This window comes from Juglans regia, chromosome 6 (assembly GCF_001411555.2).
Source record: "Juglans regia cultivar Chandler chromosome 6, Walnut 2.0, whole genome shotgun sequence".
NCBI classification, from domain to species: Eukaryota; Viridiplantae; Streptophyta; class Magnoliopsida; order Fagales; family Juglandaceae; genus Juglans; species Juglans regia.
The window spans coordinates 2,788,502-2,810,897 of record NC_049906.1 but is presented as its reverse complement, the minus strand read 5'-3'; the positions used below and the strand labels follow the sequence as shown (position 1 = coordinate 2,810,897).

Genomic DNA, 22,396 nt, shown 5'->3' with positions numbered 1-22,396 from the left:
TTCTTTTATGAGTAATCTTTGCATTGCAACTTTGCAAGGGTCGAAAAGAAGGAACTTTGTTTAGGAGAATATCTAGGAGAGATCTAGGATTGTTAAAAATATTATTTTTATTAAGTATTTTTCGTTATTATTATATATAACTAGGAGAGATCTCCTATTGTATTTCAAAAAAATATTATTTTTATTATTAGAATTTTTTTTATATGATTATTTATAACTAAGAGAGATCTACGATTACTAAAAAATCATTTTTATTGGTACTATTTTTCTTTAGTATAATTTATTAAGAAAAATTCTTTTCTTCAGATATTATTCATCATTCTATACTTTACACTTATAAAAAAAATTATAAATATAGGATATGTGATATGAACAGTTATGAATTTGTAGAAAAACTCATTTATTAATGGTTTTTTCAGCTGGACTCAAAAGAAGGTGACTTTGTCAGGAGCTCAACTTCTCATTGACACTACTAGATCTCATGCAATATAGGTAGACACCTGTGTTTTTCCCTAAAAAGAACTTTGCCATTCTGCTCTAGTTCTCTAACTTGTTCCCCCCCTTTACACTTTCCTTAATTTCCCAAGGAAATTATCTTTACAAAATATCACAGATTGATGATAAAATACAATCATTGTAAAATGAAACTGTGTCAAAAAAATTGAGACTTTTGATGTTGATAGTGGATGACAAACGTAGCTTTTGTTTCTTTGATGAGTTAGTGCAGCAGACTGCAATCACGTGTACTGGACAAGTCTAGCCATCTAACACAATAATGCCCCTCCACCAACCAAATGGAGGATGGACGATTAGGTGAGTTTAGATTCAACTTCTCGACTTATTTTATTATATTATTATAATTTTTTTAAAATTTTTGTATTAAATATAATAAATTAATTTATTTTTTAAAAATTTTAAAATAATAATAATATTAAAAAATAATATTTTATTCAACTTTTAATTTTTATCTTAATTCAATTCAATTTATATCATCTCATCTCAACATTTAAATATAAATAAAATCAGATGGCGATGTTTGCACCGTACAGATGCACCGACGCACACACCTACCCACCCATATTTTATACCTTTCTCTATTCACTTCTTGCATTTGATTAAAAATAAGAATATTAGGAAAGAAAATAATTTATCTAAATTCCGTGATACTTTTTTTGAGAAAAAGTAAAATTCATTTGAAAAAAAAGTCTCACTTTCTATGACAATTCTTTTTTTTTTTTAAAAAAATTATATTTATAGTCGTAGAGTGTAAGTATCGTTCGATTCATTTAAAAAAATAAGTAAATACGAGACTTACACATAAAAAAAAAAATTAATTACAAATTTTTAAAAAAAGAATTGCACGATACTTATAAGTAAATAAAATTACTATTTTTCAAGAAATATTGCATCTCCTACTTTTATATGTACATTACTTGTTTATAATCTGTCAAGCGGTTGTATAAAAACTGCAACTTTATACAGCTCTCAATTAGCTTCCATTTATTATTTTCCTTATTGGGTCTCCCACCCTTAAATCATGTATTCTCATGTTTATTAATTTTATTAATATAAAGATTTTTTTTTTATATAAAAAAAACATGGATTTAAATTATTTAGTGCCCACCCGACTATGATTAGTCTATTTTCTACTTTAATGTTCATTAGAAAAAGGATATGTATCTATGCAGAAGTCTGGCAAAAGCCACGTAGTGACATTATCCACAGCTAATCAAAAATTGAAGCCATTGGTCATGACGTACCACCAACATTTAGCTCCACCACCAATCAAATTTGTTAACTTCTTTCAATTTGAAATGAATGTGTGGATGCAACGTTTTGACAAAGATTTGAGACTTTGGAGCATGAGAATCACAGTCCACATGAACCAAACTATGAACTACAATTCCCCACATGATCACTCTCTGTCTCTCTCTCTCTCTCTCTCTCTCTCTCTCTCTAAGATGAGCTTGAGAGAAGACAATGGTGAGGTGTAAAAGATGAAGAAGAAGATTGTGTATGTGTTATGTATCTTCCATGGCCTGCCATTGTGCCTGCTATGCTTTCTTCCAATCACCACAGAGGGATTTCCTCAACAAAACAAAGTTTAAACCATCATGCAGATCGAGTCCTGTTCTCCTTTCTTCCATAAACAATACTGGAGTCTCGTACAATCCTCTTGTCTCTGAGGTGCCCTTCTCTTTCTTATTTCTATGTTAATATGAAATGTACTTCATACAATGGCAATGTCGCTAAGAGTTAAAGGCAGACATATAATCGACGCCCGAAAGCCTTCTGGGTTTGAGTTCTTAGGTACTTCTTAGTTGCCAGCTTGAGCAGTGCTCTATCTGATAATGCTGTCGAAGATACTCCTATAGCCCCAGAACAATAGTTTGGTTTCAGAATGTTGGAGTTAACATGGACTAAAATGTGTAGTTGTTGTGTAGTTTTTAAAAATGGTTGATTCTCTTACATTTCTAGTTCCAACCCAATTTTGAAATTAAACAAGCCCTTCCCCTATATATCTGTCTCCAGTCTTAAATTGTATTTCAATTATGCATATCCGGATCCTTTCATTTTGTATGCCCAATAAAATAGCTTAACAATTTAAACGTGATCCAATCTCTGAATCTGTCTTGAGGTTTGCTTATTTGTTCCAAAACCATGATTGCTTGTTTGAAGCAGCGCAAACACAAGATGGTTATGTTCATTTTGCAGCAGTTATTAATTGGTGTTCTTAGTTGCCTAATTGGGTCATATTCTTAATGACAGGCTGCTAGGCTTTTCGGTCCTCCGGCAAGATTCGAAGCTTCAAAGCTGAAAGTAATTTACATGGGAGAAGACTTGAACAAGTGTTCAGGAATTATTCCAAGAACCTACATCCTATCCCACTGTGACTTTACTGCTAACTTAACCTTAACTATCTCTAATGTCATCAACCTTGATCAGGTATTTATTTACTCAACTTAATCTGCATATAAGTAAACACGACCACTTTTAATTTTGTTTGTGTGTCCATGGCAGTTGAATGGATGGTATAATAAGGATGATGTAGTTGCAGAATGGAAGAAAGTGAACGATCAAATGTGTCTTCATGTCCATTGCTTTATCAGTGGTCCCAATCCCCTGCTAGACCTGGCTGCTGAGTTTAGATACCACATATTCTCGAAGGAATTGCCTTTGGTGAGTCTGGTTTCTATAATTTCTACTTGCCATATCCCATTTGTTGTCAAAGGGACTTCAGATTAACTAGCTAGGACAAATCTAGTAGATGTTTGACATGGCAACCCAAAATAGCAGAAAGTGTTATCCAACTTTTGCTGAGCCAATAGGCCTTTTAACTGTAAAACTAAAAACATAACGTCTCTCCTTTATTTGCAGTAATGAATATATGGACCTTAGACAGCAAGGTCTAGATGGCATAGACACCATCTATCATCAGCCTAACACCGACACCTTTCCCTCATCATGATAGTCTTTGCAGACGTGAATATTTTTCTACTTTGTGCTTATAAACCATAAAAATGCTAAATGGCTGTTGATGCAAACCAGGTGCTCAAAGCTGTACTACATGGAGATTCAGTACTTTTTGGAGAGCATCCGGAGTTACTGAATGCTTTGGTGAGGGTATATTTCCATTCTAGTTTGCAAAAGTATAATCGGACAGAATGTTGGGGTGCTCTAAAGAATGCTGCAGTGGTAAATTCATACATCAAACATTGTACTCAATCTCCTCCTGTTAGTAAATATGTCTGTTGGAGTGGAGTCTAGATATATTTTCAATCTCTTCTTGAAGAATACTCATCAAGGTCTAATTGAAATGTCAATATCCAATAACGAAAACTTGCTTTGTAAGTTACAAGAACTTGAAATCGAAACTTTAAATATGACATGAAAAGAGAGAATTATCATATTATCTTATTTTATAATTAATTTCTCAGGGAAGACAAGGGGACCAAACCCAAGGGTTATTAAGTGGAAGTGAAGATGGTTTAACGCAGAAGTGGAGACGCCCAAAATCCATCATCCAAGTTCTTTTTGCCTTCCTTCTTTGAAGTACTGCACATAACAGGCCGGCAGCTTGAATCATAAACGGTTTTTCTAATCTTCATGCCAAAGAGACAGCAATTTGCAGGTGACTGGGCCAAAATCAGGATTCATTATTCTTAGTGAAGCCCTTAAGAAGCTCTTAGGGGAAGTGATAAAGGCCAAGCTCACATAAGAAATGTGGAAGTACTTGATTCTTTACAATTCACACACTCATTCAAATGGAATATTGACACAATTCTTGTGTAGCTGAGACGATTTCCTTCATTTGTTGAATCAGAAAAGGGCTGATGTCTTTGGTTGGATTTTTGTGTATGTGTCAATTCTATTCTATCTCAAAGGAAGCTAAGCTCAAGAGGTGATGATTACTATGCATGGTATGTTTCATTTATTTGTTGTTCGTCAAAGATTGTTATATATATGATCTACTCTGCGAGACTAACACATCCTAAGCCTGTATAAATCAATTTCCATTAAAAAAACAGATCACCCTATTAACCGCCAAGTCGATTTTGTATCGATCACCTTATTAACTGCCATGTCTTAATTCAAGCCAATAATCATTTTTGTTGGTACTTGATCATGAGTTAAGGATAAGTTCACCTCCGGAACCCCTTGTATATGCATTATAGCCTCATGATAATGTAGAATTCCCATTTTCTTCATGACTGATGATTTTTCATTCACTTAACCATCACCCCTTAGTCGGCTAATTAAGCTAAATGCCAGCTTGATTACTGGCGTCATTGAAAATTAAAGTCTCCATGATCTTTTCCATCCACCAAAAAAAGTTGACAATATGATTTGTTTGCTTCTTTTTCTTGAAGTATATATCATCTGTGAAAGAAACTATACAAGGAAATCATATGCTGCAACACATGAATGAGGAAACTGTCTGTAAGTTTGTTATACACTACATAAAACAAGACGAAAGGAAGCAAATCGAAGGAAGTTGCATTTGAATCTGGGAAAACTTAAATCGATAGATTTGGACTGAACATTAATATCATATGATTTGTAATTGTTCACCATTAAAGAACTCGATCTTTGATATGGATTTGTCTAGAGTCTCTTATATACGGGTTCATAAAAGTTTGAGAATTAAAACCTTGGGAGTAGTTTCTCAAAGACTAGCTATGAACAGGACCAAAAACTTCATATGTACCTAATGTGAGAGTCACTCACTTTATCGTTCACGTCAATTAAATATGCGTATATATTTCAATATTAATAAGATCCGTTTAAAACTATATACTTTAGACCTAATGTTTTTTTAAATATATATATAAATTCAACTATTAGTTATAGGTCGTCGGTTCCACCTGACATAGTCAATGAAGAAGATTGTTCTTTTGAAGAAACTGCTCCAAGTGATTTCAACCAATGGAATATTCCAAAAATTGATTCAAATTCTATTTACCGAACCTCTTGAGTTCAATCTACTTTTAAAACTGCTTTTAATGTTAGAACGGTTGAACAAACCTATGCTATTTCAAAATCTCAAGAAAAATGTTACCTTTTTACAAAAAATCTGAACAAACCTATCCAAGATTTTTTGAAAAAATATTATAAATACTTGCATATTGGTTCTGTTCAAGTTGCTGTCAAACCTCTAACCAAGAAATGCATTAACGCTTCTATTCTACTTTGCTTACGAGATGCTAGATTCAACCAGTTTGAAACTAGTATTCTTGGAATGATTCAATCCTACTTGTTTGGAGGACCAGTTCATTTCGATTGTTTTCCTGATCTAACTCTTGCTTTAGATGACAAAAATATTGTTAAAGCTTTAACTTTGAATATTTTAACTTCTGGCTATGACATGCTAGAAGGAAGCAAACATCTTGCTCTTGTTTATCGAGTTTATTATCGTCTGTTAAAAAAGAATTTAAATCCAAAAGCAATTTCAAAATCAACTGCGGGGAAAACTCTTCTAATTCAGAGTTCGACCCTAGATGCGAACATTCAAGTTCCAAAGATGGTATATTGGAAAGATATTTCTCTTCCCAGTGAAAGGACTTTAGAACATGAAGTTCCTCCTGTTCAAAATATTCCTGATGATTGTAATTTAGATTACATTCAACAATATTTGGATGGCACTGTTAAAATTAGTTTTGATCAGACTCGTACTCATAGCTTAAGAAGAAATTCTTTTGCTGGATCTAGATCTTCTTTTGCTGGCTTTGTTTCTGATAATCTAGAAAGACGAGACCAAAATCTCAAATAATTTCTGGAAGACTCAATTAAAACAACCTAGCTTGTTAATTCTGATTTAAAATTGAAAGGACTTTCTACTTCCTCTCAAGTTACTTCTACTTATTATTTTACTAAGGATGCTGAAACATTCAAGGATAAGTCCATAAAGGAAGAAGCTGATAAAGAAGAAAATACTTCATCTTTATCTCCTACAGCTTCGGATATGACAGCACCAGTTACACCTATTTATTATAGTCTCACTGTGATAAATAGGCCTTTTGAATTTGATTTAATTGCTCTTGTTAATGAATACAGTTCAAAAGAAAACCGTGATAAGCGTAAAGCCTATTATACAAATTTTTCTGCTTCTGAAAAATTACGTGTTAAACGAAAATGGAAAGAAAAGATAAATGAGCTGCAAAAGCACGTCCTTTTCTTTGATTTTGTTGAAAACTATTATGTTTCAAAAAATAGTTTAAATGTTGTTAAAACTGATTTTGTCAAGGAATAAGGTAAAATAGTGATTCAAGCCCCTCACCCGCCTTTGGAGGCAATTCTTGTTTCATACAAAAGATCTAAAGTAACTGCTGCTCCTTTTAAGATCCTTGAAATGTGTCCAAAGATCCAAAAGAAGACAAGATTTTGAAAGAAACAATAAAGATTATTCACCAGAATAATTTTGTAAATCTTGTTCTTCATACTATCGGACAACAGTTAGATAGAATCGAACAAAAAGCAGATAAGCCTATTTTTTGCTTTAGTCCCTATTTCAACAACTATTGAAAATCCTTTGGTTTTCCCTAAAGATCAGCCAAAGAAAAATTCCAAAATTATTGAAAAACCTTTAATTATTTTACCAAAGAGTTGACTTAAAATTGATTTCAAAACCTCATAGGCCAAGACCCTTAATAAAATTGATCAAATGCCTGCTAATCTTAAGAAATAACAACCTTCTACTAGTGCTCTGACCAGCAACGAAAAAGAAGTCGTTCTTGTTGAAATTACAGAAGAATCATTAACAGTGATTCATTTGTTGCAAAGGATATTGATCTTCTTGAAAAGAACTTTCAAGATTTTGATTTAAAACCTAAGATAGCCAGATTTTCTTCAAAATGACCCAAACCAATGAGTCTGACGAAGAACTGGTATTCCAGGCCTACTCCTCTTGATTTACAATTTGAAAAAAAAGTTTTTCAAACTCAATCTTCTTACTCTGCTAACAAAATTTACAAATGGAATATTAATGGATTATTTGAACAAGAAATCCTCAATACCATGAATAAAATGTCTTTAGTTGCAAATGCTTATATTAACAATAATATCAGGCAACCTAATATTGTTATTATCTTAACACAAGGTTTTTCTAGAGTATTTTGTCATTGGTGGGATGAGCATCTCACTGATGAAGCTAAAGAAATCATTCAGAATGCTGCCAAGCGTAATGACGAAGGGTTACCTATTTTTTATGACACTATAGGGATGACACATCCCGATGGTGTTAATACTTTGATCAATACTATTCTTAAACATTTTGTTGGAACTCTCTCTAACATTACTAATCGTATTAGTGACCAATTGAATAATTTACGATGCCATCAGATGTCTAATTGCAGATGGTATCAAAATGTTTTTATTTATAGAGTAATACTTAGAAACGATAGTCATAAGCCTTACTGGAAGGAAAAGTTCATTGATGGTCTACCCCGTTTATTTGCTCAAAAAGTTAAAAAAGAACTTACTGATATCTCTGGATTTCTTAATTACAAAAATTACACATATGACGATATTTTTAGTGTAATTTAGAAACTTGGTATTAGTATGTGTAATGATCAAAAAATATTTCGTGAATAGATGAATAATAGCAAGAAAGCCAAATACGAAATGAGAATTTTTTGTGAACAATTTGGCATTCCTCCTATTGCTCCATCTAGAAAAAAGTACAAACATTTTACAAAGTATTCCAAACCTCATGGCGGGACAAGGAGAAAACACCATTATGAATTTTATAAAAAATCTTCTAAAAAACCTTTTTCTAAATCTTTTCCTAAGAAAAAAAAAATTTTAAAAGGAAAATGTTATAATTGTGGCAAATCTTGGCATTTTACTGATAAATCTCCTCTGAAGCCCAATAAACTTAAAAAAAAAATTAATCAGTTGAATATTGATGCCAATGATCAAGAAGATTTTTTTCGGCTCCTAGAAACTCAATTTTCTTCATCATCTAACATTCATGACTTCAATTCTAGTGATTCAGAGTATCACTTAGAAACTGAGTCTCTTGATTCTCCTGATATTAAGCTTTGTTGCAATTGTGATAAATCTTGTTGCAAATCTTTGAGTAAAACAATCAATGTTTTAACTAAGGTTAACAACAAGAAAATCTTTTATTAACCTTAGTTTCTCAAATCATAAACCCTGAGTTTAAAGAAGAATATCTTCTTAAACTCAAGAAGACCATAGCTCGCCAAGAACCAGAAAATTCTAAGCAAATTATTAGTTTCCAAGATATTTTGGAGAGATTTCAAAAGAAAAAACTCAAAGATGTTTCTACTAGTGATCTACAACATGAAATTAATTTTATTAAAAAATAAATCATTGAACTCAAATCTGAAATCAATAATCTTTAAATCTGAAAATTGATATTTTAAAACAAGAATTTTTATGTTTTAAGATTGATAAACAACTTGATCAGGACATTCTTTCTGATAATGAGCAAATGAATGACTCCGATTCAAGCCAAAAAGGAAAGGTTGTTGATAATCAGATATGCTTGATCTGTCATATTATTCCTCCCAAATGATTTCCAAGAGTTACTATTATTGTTTGTAGTGAATTTCAATTTTCTGTTATTGCTATGATGGATTCCGGATCAAATTTAAATTGTATCCAAGAATGATTGATACCTAGTAAATATTTTAAAAAATCTACTGAATGCTTATTTTCGACAAATGGATCTTAGATGAAGTATGAGCTTAACAATGCTCATGTTTGCCAAGATAATGTCTGTTTTAAAATTCCTTCTGTCCTAGTCAGAAATATGTCTGATAAGGTTATTTTAGGAATTCTTTTTATTTCATCTTTATATCCATTTTTAACTAAAAATGATGGTATTACCACTGATCCTTTTTGTCAAAAAGTCAAGTTTAAATTTGCTTCAAGATTTAAAATTGATATGGATAAAGGTTTGAAATCTTTGCTTTTAGCAAAAACCAAACATTTGAATTTCTTCCAACAGGAAATTAAATACAAAAAGATTTCATAACAATTATCCAATACTTTGCTCCAATCCAAAATTAATAATTTTAACAAACGTTTAATTTCTGATATTTGTTCTGATTTAACCAATGTTTTTTGGTACAGAAAAAAGCATGTTGTTACTTTATCTTATATCAAAGATTTTTCTAAAAAGAATATTCCAACCAAAACTCAACCTATTCAAATGAATAGCAAAATTTTGAAAATTTACAAAAAAGAAATCACTGATTTACTCAACAAATGAATAATCAGACATAATAAGTCCCCCTAGTATTGTGCTACTTTCTATATTCAAAAAAATGCTGAGATTGAGAAAGGAACCCATCGCCTAGTTATAAAATACAAACCTTTAAATAAAGTCTTATAGTAGATTAGTAAGTCCTCCTGGTATTGTGCTGCTTTCTATGTTCATTGTATAACTTGGGAGTTCCTTCAAAATCATGTCCGAAAATATTGCTATAGGGATCAACTATTGAAGCTTTTGATGATGCATCTGATTTTTCTTCTTTAGAGTTATCATTTTCAAAAGACTTTTTTATCAAGTGAATTAGATTCTTTTTAATAAGACTCTCAAGAAGATCATTTTTCTTTTTAGTCTTTGAAAATCTGGATTTTGTGAAAGAAGTAGTTGTTTTTCCTTTTTATGGAGTAGTTGGTGAAGCAGAGGCCTAGATTTGGAGATATCTAGTTGAAACAAGAGAACCATAAGTGATTGCAGGAAATTCCTCTTTATTTTGTAGATCTGGAGCAGTCTGAGGGAAATCTTTTATCACATAATCAACAATATCTTGGGTATAGGGGAACCTATCCCACTATTTTGTAAAGCAATATCGGACCAAAATATCATCATGCCTTTCATAGTTCCATTTCATGATCCAGAGAATTTTATACCATTTATAGAAATGGAGACAGTAGGGAAATTTGGCCATATGTTTGTCCAATTTTGTGACAACAACATTAGTAAAGCACTTGAATGCTCGTAAGAGCATGTCAGAGAAGTTTTCAAGAATATGGTCAAACTAGTCCCACCATTTGAGAAACCAAAGGGGGAGCTTTCCTTTAAACTTCTTGTCAAAATTAAAGAATCATGAATGACTCATATCAGGTACCTAGAACAACATGAATCTGGACCAAGCATCAATGTAGTCATAATAATTGTAAGAAATATCAAAATTAACAAGTCTTTTTGAAGTAAAGGGGTTGATCCCCCATTCTTCTTCTGTGATGACTCGAAGGATATAAGCACTATGGTAGATTAATTTTTATTTATCATTCTTGTCATAAATAGGCTTTATGATAATGGAATCAGTCTAGACTAAAATACTGAAGTAAAATTGTAGTGTTTTTGTGGAATTCTCCAGGATCCAATGAAAGCCAGGGGAAAATAGGATGAAACAATTTTGAAAAGATCTGTATACACAGACCGGTTAGGCTCTGTGTAAAACAGTTTGAAAGAATAGAGTTTTCTGATATACTCAATTTTGAATTTTGGAAGCAAATACTGAGTAGTAGGTTTTGAAGCAATGACTTTGGCATATGGATCATATGTGGTTGAAACAGTTGAAACAAAAGAAACAGGTTGAATCACTTTGCCAATGGTAGTGAACCTATTGACAATTTCAACAGGTGAAACAAGTTTATTCTTGATAAGTTTTCTATTAGGAATGGGGGGTGGAGCAGCTATTTGTTTTTCTTGCTCATGGTTGGGTGTCTGCAAGAATTCACGAGTAAAAAATCAGGAATTAAATTATTGGATCCTTTAATATATTCGATATCAAAATCGAAAATACTTAAAATAGCTTGCTATTGGGCAAAAATATATTTTGATGCAATGTTTTTAACATCGTTTTCTAAAACATATTTATCACTTTTGCAATCAATTCTTAATAAGAATTTCTTATTAAGTAAATCACTTTGAAATTTAGAGATATATAGTAATATAGATAATATTTCATTTTTAATAATACTATAATTATTCTGTGCAGAGTTCTAGACTCCAGAATGAAAAATAACTATTTGTTCAGAAGAGCCTGGTGAAACAATTTGTTTCAGAATGCCACCATAATCGAGGTTAGAGGCATCAATTTCAACAACTTTAAATGAATCAGAAGTAGGGATACTAAGGCACCAGAGAGTTTTGACATGTGCTTTGATTTTCTTTATTAAATTAGTGTGAATTTCTAACCAAGCATGAGGATTTTTTTGTAGTCGTTTGAATAATGGACGACATTGTTTCCTAATATCCTGGTAGAATTCGATAACATAATTAAGAGAACCAAGGAATCTTTGTAACTAGCTTTTGTCAAGAATGACATAAGAAAATTTGTCAGCAAATTCAATGGCCCGACTGATGGGTCTAATTTTGCCTTTAGAAATATCATAATCAAAGAATCTAATCTTGGTTTGAAACAATTTGATTTTTTTGGCAGAAACAATCAGACCATTTAATCTAATGATGTCTAGGGACGAGTTTAAATGTTTCCAATGATCATCAATAGATTTGAAAAATATAAAAACATCGTCTATGTAGATAATGGTGAAATAAATGAATGAATTGAAGATATCATTCATGATATTTTGGAATTCACTAAGGGTATTTTTTAGACCAAAATGCATCACATTTCACTCATAGTGACCAAAATGAGTATTAAAAGCAGGCTAAGTAGTGTTTTATTGAGTTCATCAACAGTAGTTAATTAGTGTAAAACCCCTACATACAGACATATATAATGAAGATATATATATACACACACGTGTAAACCGTTCAAAGGGAACAGAGGAAAAAAAGGCAAATGCTCAAAACATGAGCAGTTAAGGAACAAAAAAGAACAAATATGGTACATCAATATATGCGGATATGTGCAATAAGCAGTTCATCTCGAAATAAACCAGCTGAACATCATAGACAAACCGTAATCCAAAGTCCCTACCAATTATTGAACAATAAGTAATCTCATGATCTGATGCAAAAACCTGAAAATAGAACAATATTCATCAGCTGTACCAGCACATATAATCCACACTCCAATAGTTCAAAATGACCGATTGGGCTTGGAGGAGGAGGAGGAAGAAGAAGAAGAAGATTTGGCTTTTGCGAAATCAACCAGATCTTTGAAAAGAGCATCTTCTGGATTTGCTGGTTTGGGTGGAGCAGATGGATTAAGAGAGAGATTCTGAGTATGTCCCACTAAGCTGTCATAAGAGGAACCAGATCCGCCACTTGAATGAGACCCACCACTGGAATAAGTTTGTTGTTCGAAAAATTGTTGTCTCTGATTATACTTGGAAGGTGGGGGTGGAAGGGAGACAGTAGACTGAGCATCCCAAGGAGCGGGAGGCAATGGATCTGCAGATTTGCTCAAGGAAGCTGGCGCATCATATACAGGCCGTCCAGTAAACATAGGCATTGATGCGGTGGGATTAATGGTGTCATTTGGAGAGGGAGATGAGAGTGTAGGAGCCAATGGTGGGGTGGAAGTTCTGTTATATTGATCTGGAGCTGCAAGAGATGTCGGTTCTGATGTTTGACGGGATTCTTCAGATTTGTAGACATCACCACTGAGATAATCAATCATTCCAGAATCTGTGGCAATGGGCTTCTTTGATGAGGGTGGTGGAGGGAGAACTGGACTGACTCGCACTGGTTCAGTCCTTGAGATGGCTGGTTTCCTGCATGGTAAAACCAAAGTTACTCACATGTTAAGTGAGAGTAGCCCCAGTTTCGCCCACACATAAGTATGAGCCTAGCAGATTAAAAAAAAAAGGAAAATTCATGAGTAAAATCGTAAAGAGACCCTTCTAAAATAGTCACCTATGAGCTAGCTGGGCAAAATCATCTTCCGGTTCATCATCTTCATGGTTCACATGCCCAAATGGCACAACCGGTGTTTCAGTTTCTCTTCCTCCTACATTAGAGGCTCCTTTCGCTATGTCATCATGTCGACGAAGTACACGCTGCAAATTATCATTCAATGCCAATCCCTGACAAAGAAGCTCCTCGTCTCTGTAAGGGAAAATACTGCTGGTCAGAGTCATCGGTTTAACATGAAAAAGAACTTTTAAAGTATAAAATTAAATTCTCACACTGTATTATTCACAAGAAGCATGACACGATGTTGGTAAGAACGGCACTGATCAGCAAGGTCAACAATTACTTCTTGCCTCACACCCTGTTACAATACAGAATATAGAGATCCCATAGATGATAGATCGGTCAGCATGCATTCTGTTCAGCAGGCATCCATAAGCTAGGAATATCTACCAATCTGCACAATTTAAGAAAATACAAATATGGGCCTCTCTTATCTCTCCCAAGATATGCTTTTCAGTAATTTATCCACTGAGCAAAATCTCTCTCCGTCCCTTAAGATTGATATTACAGTCATTTCATTCAAGTGTATACATAAATGGAAAAACTGTCTTGAAAAGCCCAACTTTTATTTGAGATTTAGGCCTCGTTTGGTTACACAGATGAGATGAGATGAAAAATCTGTGAATAATAGTGAGATAGTTTGTAAATAATAGTAAAATGATTTGAGTTAAGATGTTTTATAGGGTTTTGAGAAAGAAGAGAGAAAAAGTTGAATAAAAATATTATGAAATAAAAATATTGTTAAAATATAATTTTTTTAATATTATTTTTGTTTTGGAATTTGAAAAAGTTGAATCTTTTTATTTTCTATGTAAAAAAATGATTTTTTTTTTTTTTTGTATTTTGTTTAGAAATTTGAAAAAGTTGTAATGATTAGGTAATGATTAGATGAAAAAGTTGAAAATTTGAAAATTTGAAATTGAAAAGTATTTGTGTTTAAATAGTGTTTGGATGTTTTTTTGATAAGTAAAAATGGTGTTTGGATGTTGAGATGAGATGAGATGGGTTGAGACCATCTGTGAAAGCAAATGGGGCCTTAGGTTTCTATCATGGTGATGATCCAAAAATCCAAGATCCCAGTAGCCACAAGAAAATTGATTAGGAATTAAACAAATATAAAAAGAAAGTATACGCAGAAGTAGACTGCATGTGGGAACAAATAATTTATGAACAAGCAACAAAGCATATATTCAGAAGATAACTGACAAAACAAGATCAGCTGTAATCTACTTATTGAAAAGGAAAAAAAAAAAAAAAGGATCAGTTGTAATCCTTCAAAGAGCAGACATTACCTCTGGTTTACGAGGATCCAAGGCACCAAGCATATCATTTAACACATCAGCCAGTCCCTGAGCATTTTGAATCTCTGACAAGCTAATGATAAAAGAAAAAAAAAAATTAAGGCAGCATGCCCTGAGTAAACTGTTAAACAAACTGCATTTTGACATAGACAGACAAATGCTGAGCTCTACTTTGTCAATATATTTTTGAAAGTGGATAGGTGAAATATTAACGCATATATAGATAAAATATTATGTGTAGAGAAAGGAAAAGCTCATCATCTAACTATTTCATATTTAGGATTGTTCTGTTTAATGAGTCATTTCAAACTTGTACCTTTATTGGAGCAATTTAGGTCATATGTTCATAATCTAAGTAATAAAACTAAGGATAAATGGATAAAGAAATAATTTTTTTTTATAAGTGATAAAGAAATAAATTTTAACCTGAGTTATATAACTTTGCTTCATTCATCATAAAAGCGAATCGAGTTAAAGGAATTTAAATGCATATTGTTAATTTCTCTCACGTTAGCAATATGTTGATATCATATGTGCATTATGCTCAAATATCCAATCATAAATCAACCAAAGGCAATAGAACCTGAGGATCAATTATTACTTCATTGTGAGGTAGCAAGAAGTAATGAATCAAATTATTTTCATCAAAGTTAACAGTCATTTTTGTAGGGTAGTTCATCTTTTGATTCGTCTTTTAAAAAAGAGGCATTTCGCTCAAATGAGAGGTAACAATTTCATCTTTTTACACATGTTTTCATCAAAGCTGATTTTAAGAATCAAGAATATCTCTAAATCATACTTTTCAGATAGTACCTGAGGACAGAAGCATCAGACTGAAGAGATGCCTGAATAGCAGCATCCTCATATGAGGCATGATGAACTATTGGCTGGCTTTGCGGTGGAGTAAACAATGGTACACTGTTCTCTTCTCGGGGTGGAAATTCAACTCCAGCAGCCTGTCAATTACCAAATTTGGGTACATGAAAGAAGGAATATAGATTCAAGGGCATTCAATAAATGATTAATAAGCAAAAGGGCATTCAATAAACAAAAAAAAAATATATTTTTTTATTATCAAAGCAGGAAGTAATATAAGTTCAAACATGGAAGATAAATAAAGGCAACCAACCAAAACTTGTTGAACTCATCAACCAAAACCTCCCCTCCAAAACGGCAATTCATGCACACAACTCTAATATGGTGAGAGTGGAAAATGTATTCCATAATGGACTAAGAATTGAAACATAGGCGCCAAACAAATACAGCTGCAAACAATGTTGAATCCCTACAATTACTCTAATGATCCCATGGATTGAAATAACTGAAAAATCAACCTTTTAACCATTTAGAAGCATGTACGATGAACCATGTAATTATGTGTTAATTTGAGCAGGAAGTATGAAGTCCAACAGATTCAGACAGCGACACTTTTGTTCATGGGTGACTATATTAGTTTTTTTCCAGAAACATAAAGTGTGTGCACAATGTAACATGAAAAGCTCCAAAGCGAAAATGCTTCTTACTCCTAAAATGAAATGCAGGTAATTAAAAGCACCTAAAACTTAAGCCAAAAAGACCACAAAAAAGACCAAATTTAAAAAAAAAAAAATGATTACATATGAGAGAGAGAGAGAGTGATGTTTGATCCACGAAAAAATCTTACAAAAGTAAAATCACAAACTGATGTGGTTTATTGTGGTACGTCATATTGCAAAGTTATTTTTAGTATAAAGTAAATCTAACATATCATATCTAGCCACATTAGTTTGTGAACTTTATTTTGTGAAATCTCTTTATGAACTTGGCACTTCTGAAAAAACAGCACCAAAAACATGAGGAAAATGCTATTTATATTTACAATTTTTACTTTCATAACAATACGTGTTGACGTGTCAGCTATTAATATGCTGAAGATTATGAAATTTGAATTTAAAAAGAAAACTGGTTAAATGGATCTTGTATGTAAAATTATAGGTACACGTAGCACTACTCAAAACATAATGCGCAAACTCTTTTTTGCGAAGTGCCAATTTGTAATTGAATTAATAAAATAACAGATGGATCTGAACTGATTAGAATTTAGTGGTATACCAGCTTTATTCTTACAATATAGTACACTGTACAAAAGTATGTCTTCCCATAAAAAAAGCAACCCCCCCCCCCCACCCCCGCGCGGGGCTTTTAGTGGGGAAATCCTTCTTCTGTTGGAAAATGTAACAAATGTATGTGAAACAAAAACGACTTACCATTTAAATATTGTGCAGATTTATTTGTTCTATGTTTACCAAAAAACAGAGCATTGTTTCAGGTTTTTAACAGCTTTATTGTTCCAAAAATTTACTAGCATTATATTAAATTATGGATCTATTATTGGTTAACAGTTTTGTTCTATGGAACTTATGAAAGGAAAAAAATTTAGTTATATGGTTTATGGTCACCGAGGATTCAGAGAAAAATATATTGCATGGTAGAAAGCCAATCTAGCAGACCCAAAGAACAACACTGAATTGACAAGTATTGAAAACGTATGCCTTACTCTGATCAGAAGCATGCACACTTCATGCCTAGGCCCAATTAGGCCTCGGCACTTAAAGTGCACCTGATGCTTTCTAGTTTTACACATAACTGAAGCTTGCAATATATACAAACAAGCTTGACCGAGAAAAAAAGAAATAAGGATATGATAAAGCAATCACCTGCAGTTCATTGTATGCTGCATAGTATTGGGGATACCTTCCTCTTGGTCCACCAAAAGCTTCTTGCCATGCATCTATTAAAATTAGGATCTTTTCCCTCACATTCAAGTCTGGCTGAAAAATTAAATCAGAAACATGGTAAACAACATGAATCCTAGATGCAGATGCAAGGATGTTAAGCAACAAGTCAACAACAGAAGCATGATACAAATCACAAGAAAATAAATATTGTGCACACCTTCTTCTTTACTATCTTAACCATTTCATGTAAGATATCACGCTCAATGATCTGCTGAAATACATTCTCACCACAATTTTTGCTGAGCGCCTCCAATGCCTAGATCAGAACATCCCAATGCAAAACCACAAAGTCAGTTGCTCTAGAAAATATCAAAGTCAGATGATATCTGACTCATGTATTTTAAACATAGTTAAGACAACAACAAAGCATAATACATTCAATATAAACTAATCAACAGGCTTGACACCTATATGTAGGCACTGCAGCATATACCAAGTAAACAGTGACTTTAGATCACACTTGGTAAGCATTTGAACCAACAAACAGCAATGCTGTAATCTTGCAAATTTTGACTTTAAATAATCGTGCACAAAATATCTGTCTAAAAAGTCTGAAAAGAAAAATACTAACAAAAAGAGCCAGAAGTTGAATCTTAGGATTTTTGCTGCCTAGGCGCTTCTTGAGTGTCTTCAAGGCTTCCTTTGCTTGCCTGCAATATTCAACAATAATCCAGAGCAAAAACAAAAATAAGTGCGATTTTAATAAAAGTTGTGAATAATTTAATAAAGAGTATAGTGAAAATAAAGTCACAACGAGATGATTGAGAATGGAGCTCCAAATTGGGGACCGGGAAAAATTCAGTCCATCCCAAAATTAGCAGATATGATGTTAACACATTTCGAATGATCATTCAGTAATCAATGCCAAAAAACTATGTTGAATAATATACAATTGCCTTCAATGAAGTTGTAAACCCACCATGTATCATATTAAGTAAACAACTTTTTTATTTATCGATAGTAAGTAAACAACTAACCAGACCCAAGTTATAAGAAGAGAAAAATGCACTCATCACAAACTAGTAGAGAGGGAAACTCGCCGGCTAGGAATATTTCAACTTTGTCATCTCAAGATTCTAAATGAGCAAGTAAATCTCAGTCTTAACCAAGTGAAATGCCCATATACACCTCCAACAATTAACAAAGAATTATTGTTAGTAAATGTGCACTCTTTGGTGCCTAGATTGTCTTGCTTAAGTTTTGACCATTATCTTATCGAAAAAATATTTTTGGAGTTTTCTACCAGAAAAATTAAGCCAAGCAGGCGTACTATTTGTGTGCTTATGTTTTTATCATTGTAATGCATGGAAGATTGTGCAGTTTTCTATTATATGGAACATAATCTAAGCATTAGGATGATTTGTGCATAAAGTCCTATTCAGATCATAATGAAGCCTTGATTAGTTAAATAAATATCACAAATAATCTTGCACATGCTTGTGCAAGATTATTTTTATTCCAATATAATTCTTGAATATGTGAAATTGAATGTCTTCCTTTTTCTCCGTATAACAATCTTGTATAGGATTAACATCGTCTTTTTTGAGCCAATATATTTAAGTTAAAAATAAAACACCTTGTGAAGCTTTTTCTAATTATTCTGTGGGCATCCCTTTCATTGTCATACATCCAGCGCACATGACTTTCTATTAACCTCAGAAGCACATTCTAGGATAGATGATTAAATAATCTCAATTGCACTAACAGAAATCGTGCTTTCTAGAGATCTAAGTTACCCCAGATTTGCAAAAAGATTACAGCCAAGATATTAAAAAAAACAAAAAACAAAAGGAAAGGAAAAGGATGATACCCAGGATCCATATTAATAATATCGCACAACTCAATGTTTATTGCCCAGTCCGGACCAATCAACATGTCACTCGTTGCCCTCTCAGCAAAGGCTGCAGCATTACTAGCCATGTCGAGACAATTCCTTTGTCCTTCAAATTCCTAAGACACAAACCCTCCACAAGTTCAATCATACAATTCAATCCACTACATAAGATTTTAGTAGCTGAATTCAAACGATGCAATCCATACTAGCCGATTATCACTAATCAGAATTTTCGTCAGTCACTCCCCCCAATTCCTCAAAAGTTAATTGACCGTGAACCTAGAAAACTCAAGAATATCACAATTTGATACTAAAACATCAATTAATCACGATTTTGACCCAAAGAAAAAGAAATTATGAATCACCCAGATGATAATCGAAGCCAAAGAACTTCACTTTGTCTTAGTAAAACGTATGAAAACAAAAGAACTTTATCCTGGTTACTTGTAAAAATATATCCCAGTAAATATCACGATTAAAAAAAACCACATCCACTAGAGCACAACAAGCTCGGATCATCAACAAATTACTTTAAAAACTGGACTAACTCAAATATCTGCTCCAAACAGAAAACACACAAGAATTTGACCCCAAAAACCAAAAGCCATTTAATCATTACAAAAATAAAAGAAAACGAAACCAAAATCCAAATTATCTGATTACCCAGATTCCAAATCCTGTAAAATTGATGCACCCTCAAACTATTACCCCCCTCCCCGGCCCCCAAAGTTCACATAAAGATCAAATGGAAAACAATGGAATCAAAACTGTAGTCCAGAATACTCTGGTCTAGGATCTTAAGGGAGCTTACCTGTCAAAGCCCACGAGAAGAAGAAAATCAAAACGGATTCCGATGATATCAGTATGCAATGGGTCAATAATAGAGAGAGAATGAGTTTACGAAGCGGTTTTATTGTGCCTCGCTCTTCTGGGGGTGGTGGCTTGTTTGGTTTGACGTGTTTGGTTGGTGGTATTTTCTGTGTGTAAGTGGGAACTTGGACTTTCTAGTTTCTACTTCCAATATTTATAAAGAAATAAGAAAAAACTCAAAATTTAAATTGTTGGAAATATATAAAATAAAAAAATAAAAAATAAAAACTCAAAATATATAATTAATAATGTTAATTTAACTGCTCTAAACATGATCAATTACAACTATTTTTAATCCAAATAATTCCTGCTGCTTTTATTTTTTTAGTTTTTTACGATAAGCTAAATAAATGTCTTATTATTTGTTAAATAATATTATATATAATTATAGACTGTATAATCTTTTTATAAAAAAATATAGATCATTATTAAAAAATTAATTTTCTATAATATGAATCTCGTATTTACTCTTAAGAGATTATATTTATGCATTTAACGACTGTAAATATTATTATTTTTATTTAAAATAAGATAAATAATACATATATTATGCACGCTGATTTAAAAATAAAATAATTCTATAAACATGAAATGGGTGGCATATTTTATTTAATTTATCATTTATACATTAATTAAATCAACCATAACTTTTTTAAAATATATATATATATATATATATAATGGTTTAATTTGAAAGGAAAAAGACATAATATAGGAGTTGTATAATATGAATTTTGAACAAAATAATTATTGTTATATCTTTCTCTTAATTATATGCAGAAAAGTGTGTTTCCCAATTCTGACTTTCCTTCAAGAGTAGGGAATGAATTATCCGATGAAGGAGCGCGTTTTCTTGGGGCGCCGACCGGGGCCCAGTTTGACGTTTGTGTGTGAATCGCCATAGAGTTGGGGGTTTGGCGCTGGATTATATAAAAGTCAATGAACCGGACATTGGACCGGAATCTTAGGGCTTGGAGTTGGGGGCTGGGGGCTGGGGGTTGACTGGGTCGACGGAGCCGGAAGAACAACACAGAGATCAAAGAGAGAGAAAATATGATACATTGTCCGTCCGTCCAAGTTGTCGGTCTGGTCCAATTAACGTAGTTGCTTCCCGCCCACGTGTACCATTAATCCATCCTGTGCCTAGAAATCTAAAAATCTTATTGAATGACGGAAACTAAGAAAAGTACGTAGACTGTAGCATGGGAAGGCCTTCATTTTCCTTGGAAATGTTTGGCAGGATGAGCTGGTCAAAACGAAAATTCTACAATTTTCTAGATCGGTTTATCTTCTCCCTTAAAGAAATGGGAAACACTTCGGGCAGAATCACCTATAAGTTGAGTTTATCGGAGATCAATACAATTATGACACGTAAGCCTTTGAAAACATATTACGGTTGGGACGCATACGGTAAGCAGCTCTCTTTCTCCTTTGTTCTTCCCAATTCAGAGGCCTCTCTCTCTCTACTTTGACCGTCCTCTCTCTCTCTCTCTGCAATTTTATATCGGAAATTTGAGCTGTTTTCTCTCTACTTCAACTCTCTCTCTCTCTCTCTCTCTCTCATTTCAAATTTGGGTTCTCTCTCGTTACTTCTATTCTCTCTCTCTCTCTCTGCAATTTCAAGTTTGGGTTCTCTCTCTACTTTGATGCCTCTCTCTCTCCTTCCTTCTCTCAATCGGCATATTCCTCAGGTAAATTTTGGAATTCGAGAGAGATAGAGATGAGTTTTCGGATCAAGAGAGACAGCCTGAACTTTTCGATGAGAGGCAGAGGCGTGGTGAATCCAAATAAGGCATCGAGAGTAGAAAGGGTGAGAGAGATCGAGAGCTGAGAGAGATTGAGAGCAGAGAGGGCGAGAGAGATCAAGAGCAGAGAGGGCAAAGAGAGATCGAGAGAACGAGGGCAAAGACTACGATTTCATGAGAGATAGGAGTCGGATCTAGTGAGAGAGCAGAGGGGGAGGGGGAGGGGGAGTAGATGTGCGCTCGGCTACGTGTCTTTTTCGTATTAGTCTTCGATATTTGGGATTGATAGGAGTAAGGGTGTAAATTCAAACCGGAAAACCGGACCGGACCGGACCGAACCGAACTGGACCGGTTTTACCGGTTTTGAACCGGTCCGATCCGGAACCGGTTTTTAAAACGTAAAAACCGGCCGGTTCTGGTCCGGTTCCGGAATTTTTTAGACCGGACCGGACCGGTTGATTAAAAAAAATAAAAAATAATATTTTTATATATAAGTTTTATAC

General features: G+C 33.3%; 2 protein-coding genes across 3 annotated transcripts; one reads left to right on the top strand and one right to left on the bottom strand.

Annotated features, from left to right (window-relative positions):
* Positions 1–1,846: 1,846 nt before the first annotated feature.
* LOC109010899 (magnesium dechelatase SGRL, chloroplastic-like) lies at positions 1,847–4,435 on the top strand. Its single transcript, XM_018991854.2, has 5 exons — positions 1,847–2,187; positions 2,770–2,946; positions 3,022–3,180; positions 3,550–3,696; positions 3,939–4,435. Exons 1-5 carry the CDS (start codon positions 2,017–2,019, stop codon positions 4,050–4,052), a joined length of 768 nt encoding a protein of 255 aa, XP_018847399.2. The 5' UTR covers positions 1,847–2,016; the 3' UTR covers positions 4,053–4,435.
* Positions 4,436–12,274: 7,839 nt separating this feature from the next.
* LOC109010900 (TOM1-like protein 3) lies at positions 12,275–20,275 on the bottom strand. Of its 2 annotated transcripts, XM_018991857.2 has the most exons (11): positions 20,090–20,264; positions 19,485–19,557; positions 19,255–19,394; positions 18,016–18,094; positions 17,602–17,700; positions 17,364–17,477; positions 15,481–15,623; positions 14,659–14,740; positions 13,579–13,664; positions 13,307–13,498; positions 12,275–13,164 (listed from the first exon to the last, which is right to left on the bottom strand). In XM_018991857.2, exons 3-11 carry the CDS (start codon positions 19,362–19,364, stop codon positions 12,528–12,530), a joined length of 1,542 nt encoding a protein of 513 aa, XP_018847402.1. In that variant the 5' UTR covers positions 19,365–19,394; positions 19,485–19,557; positions 20,090–20,264; the 3' UTR covers positions 12,275–12,527. The 2 variants fall into 2 exon arrangements, with proteins under 2 accessions (XP_018847402.1, XP_018847401.1); XM_018991856.2 differs by lacking the exon at positions 19,485–19,557 and having other exon boundaries at positions 20,090–20,275.
* Between the last annotated feature and the right edge of the window lie 2,121 nt (positions 20,276–22,396).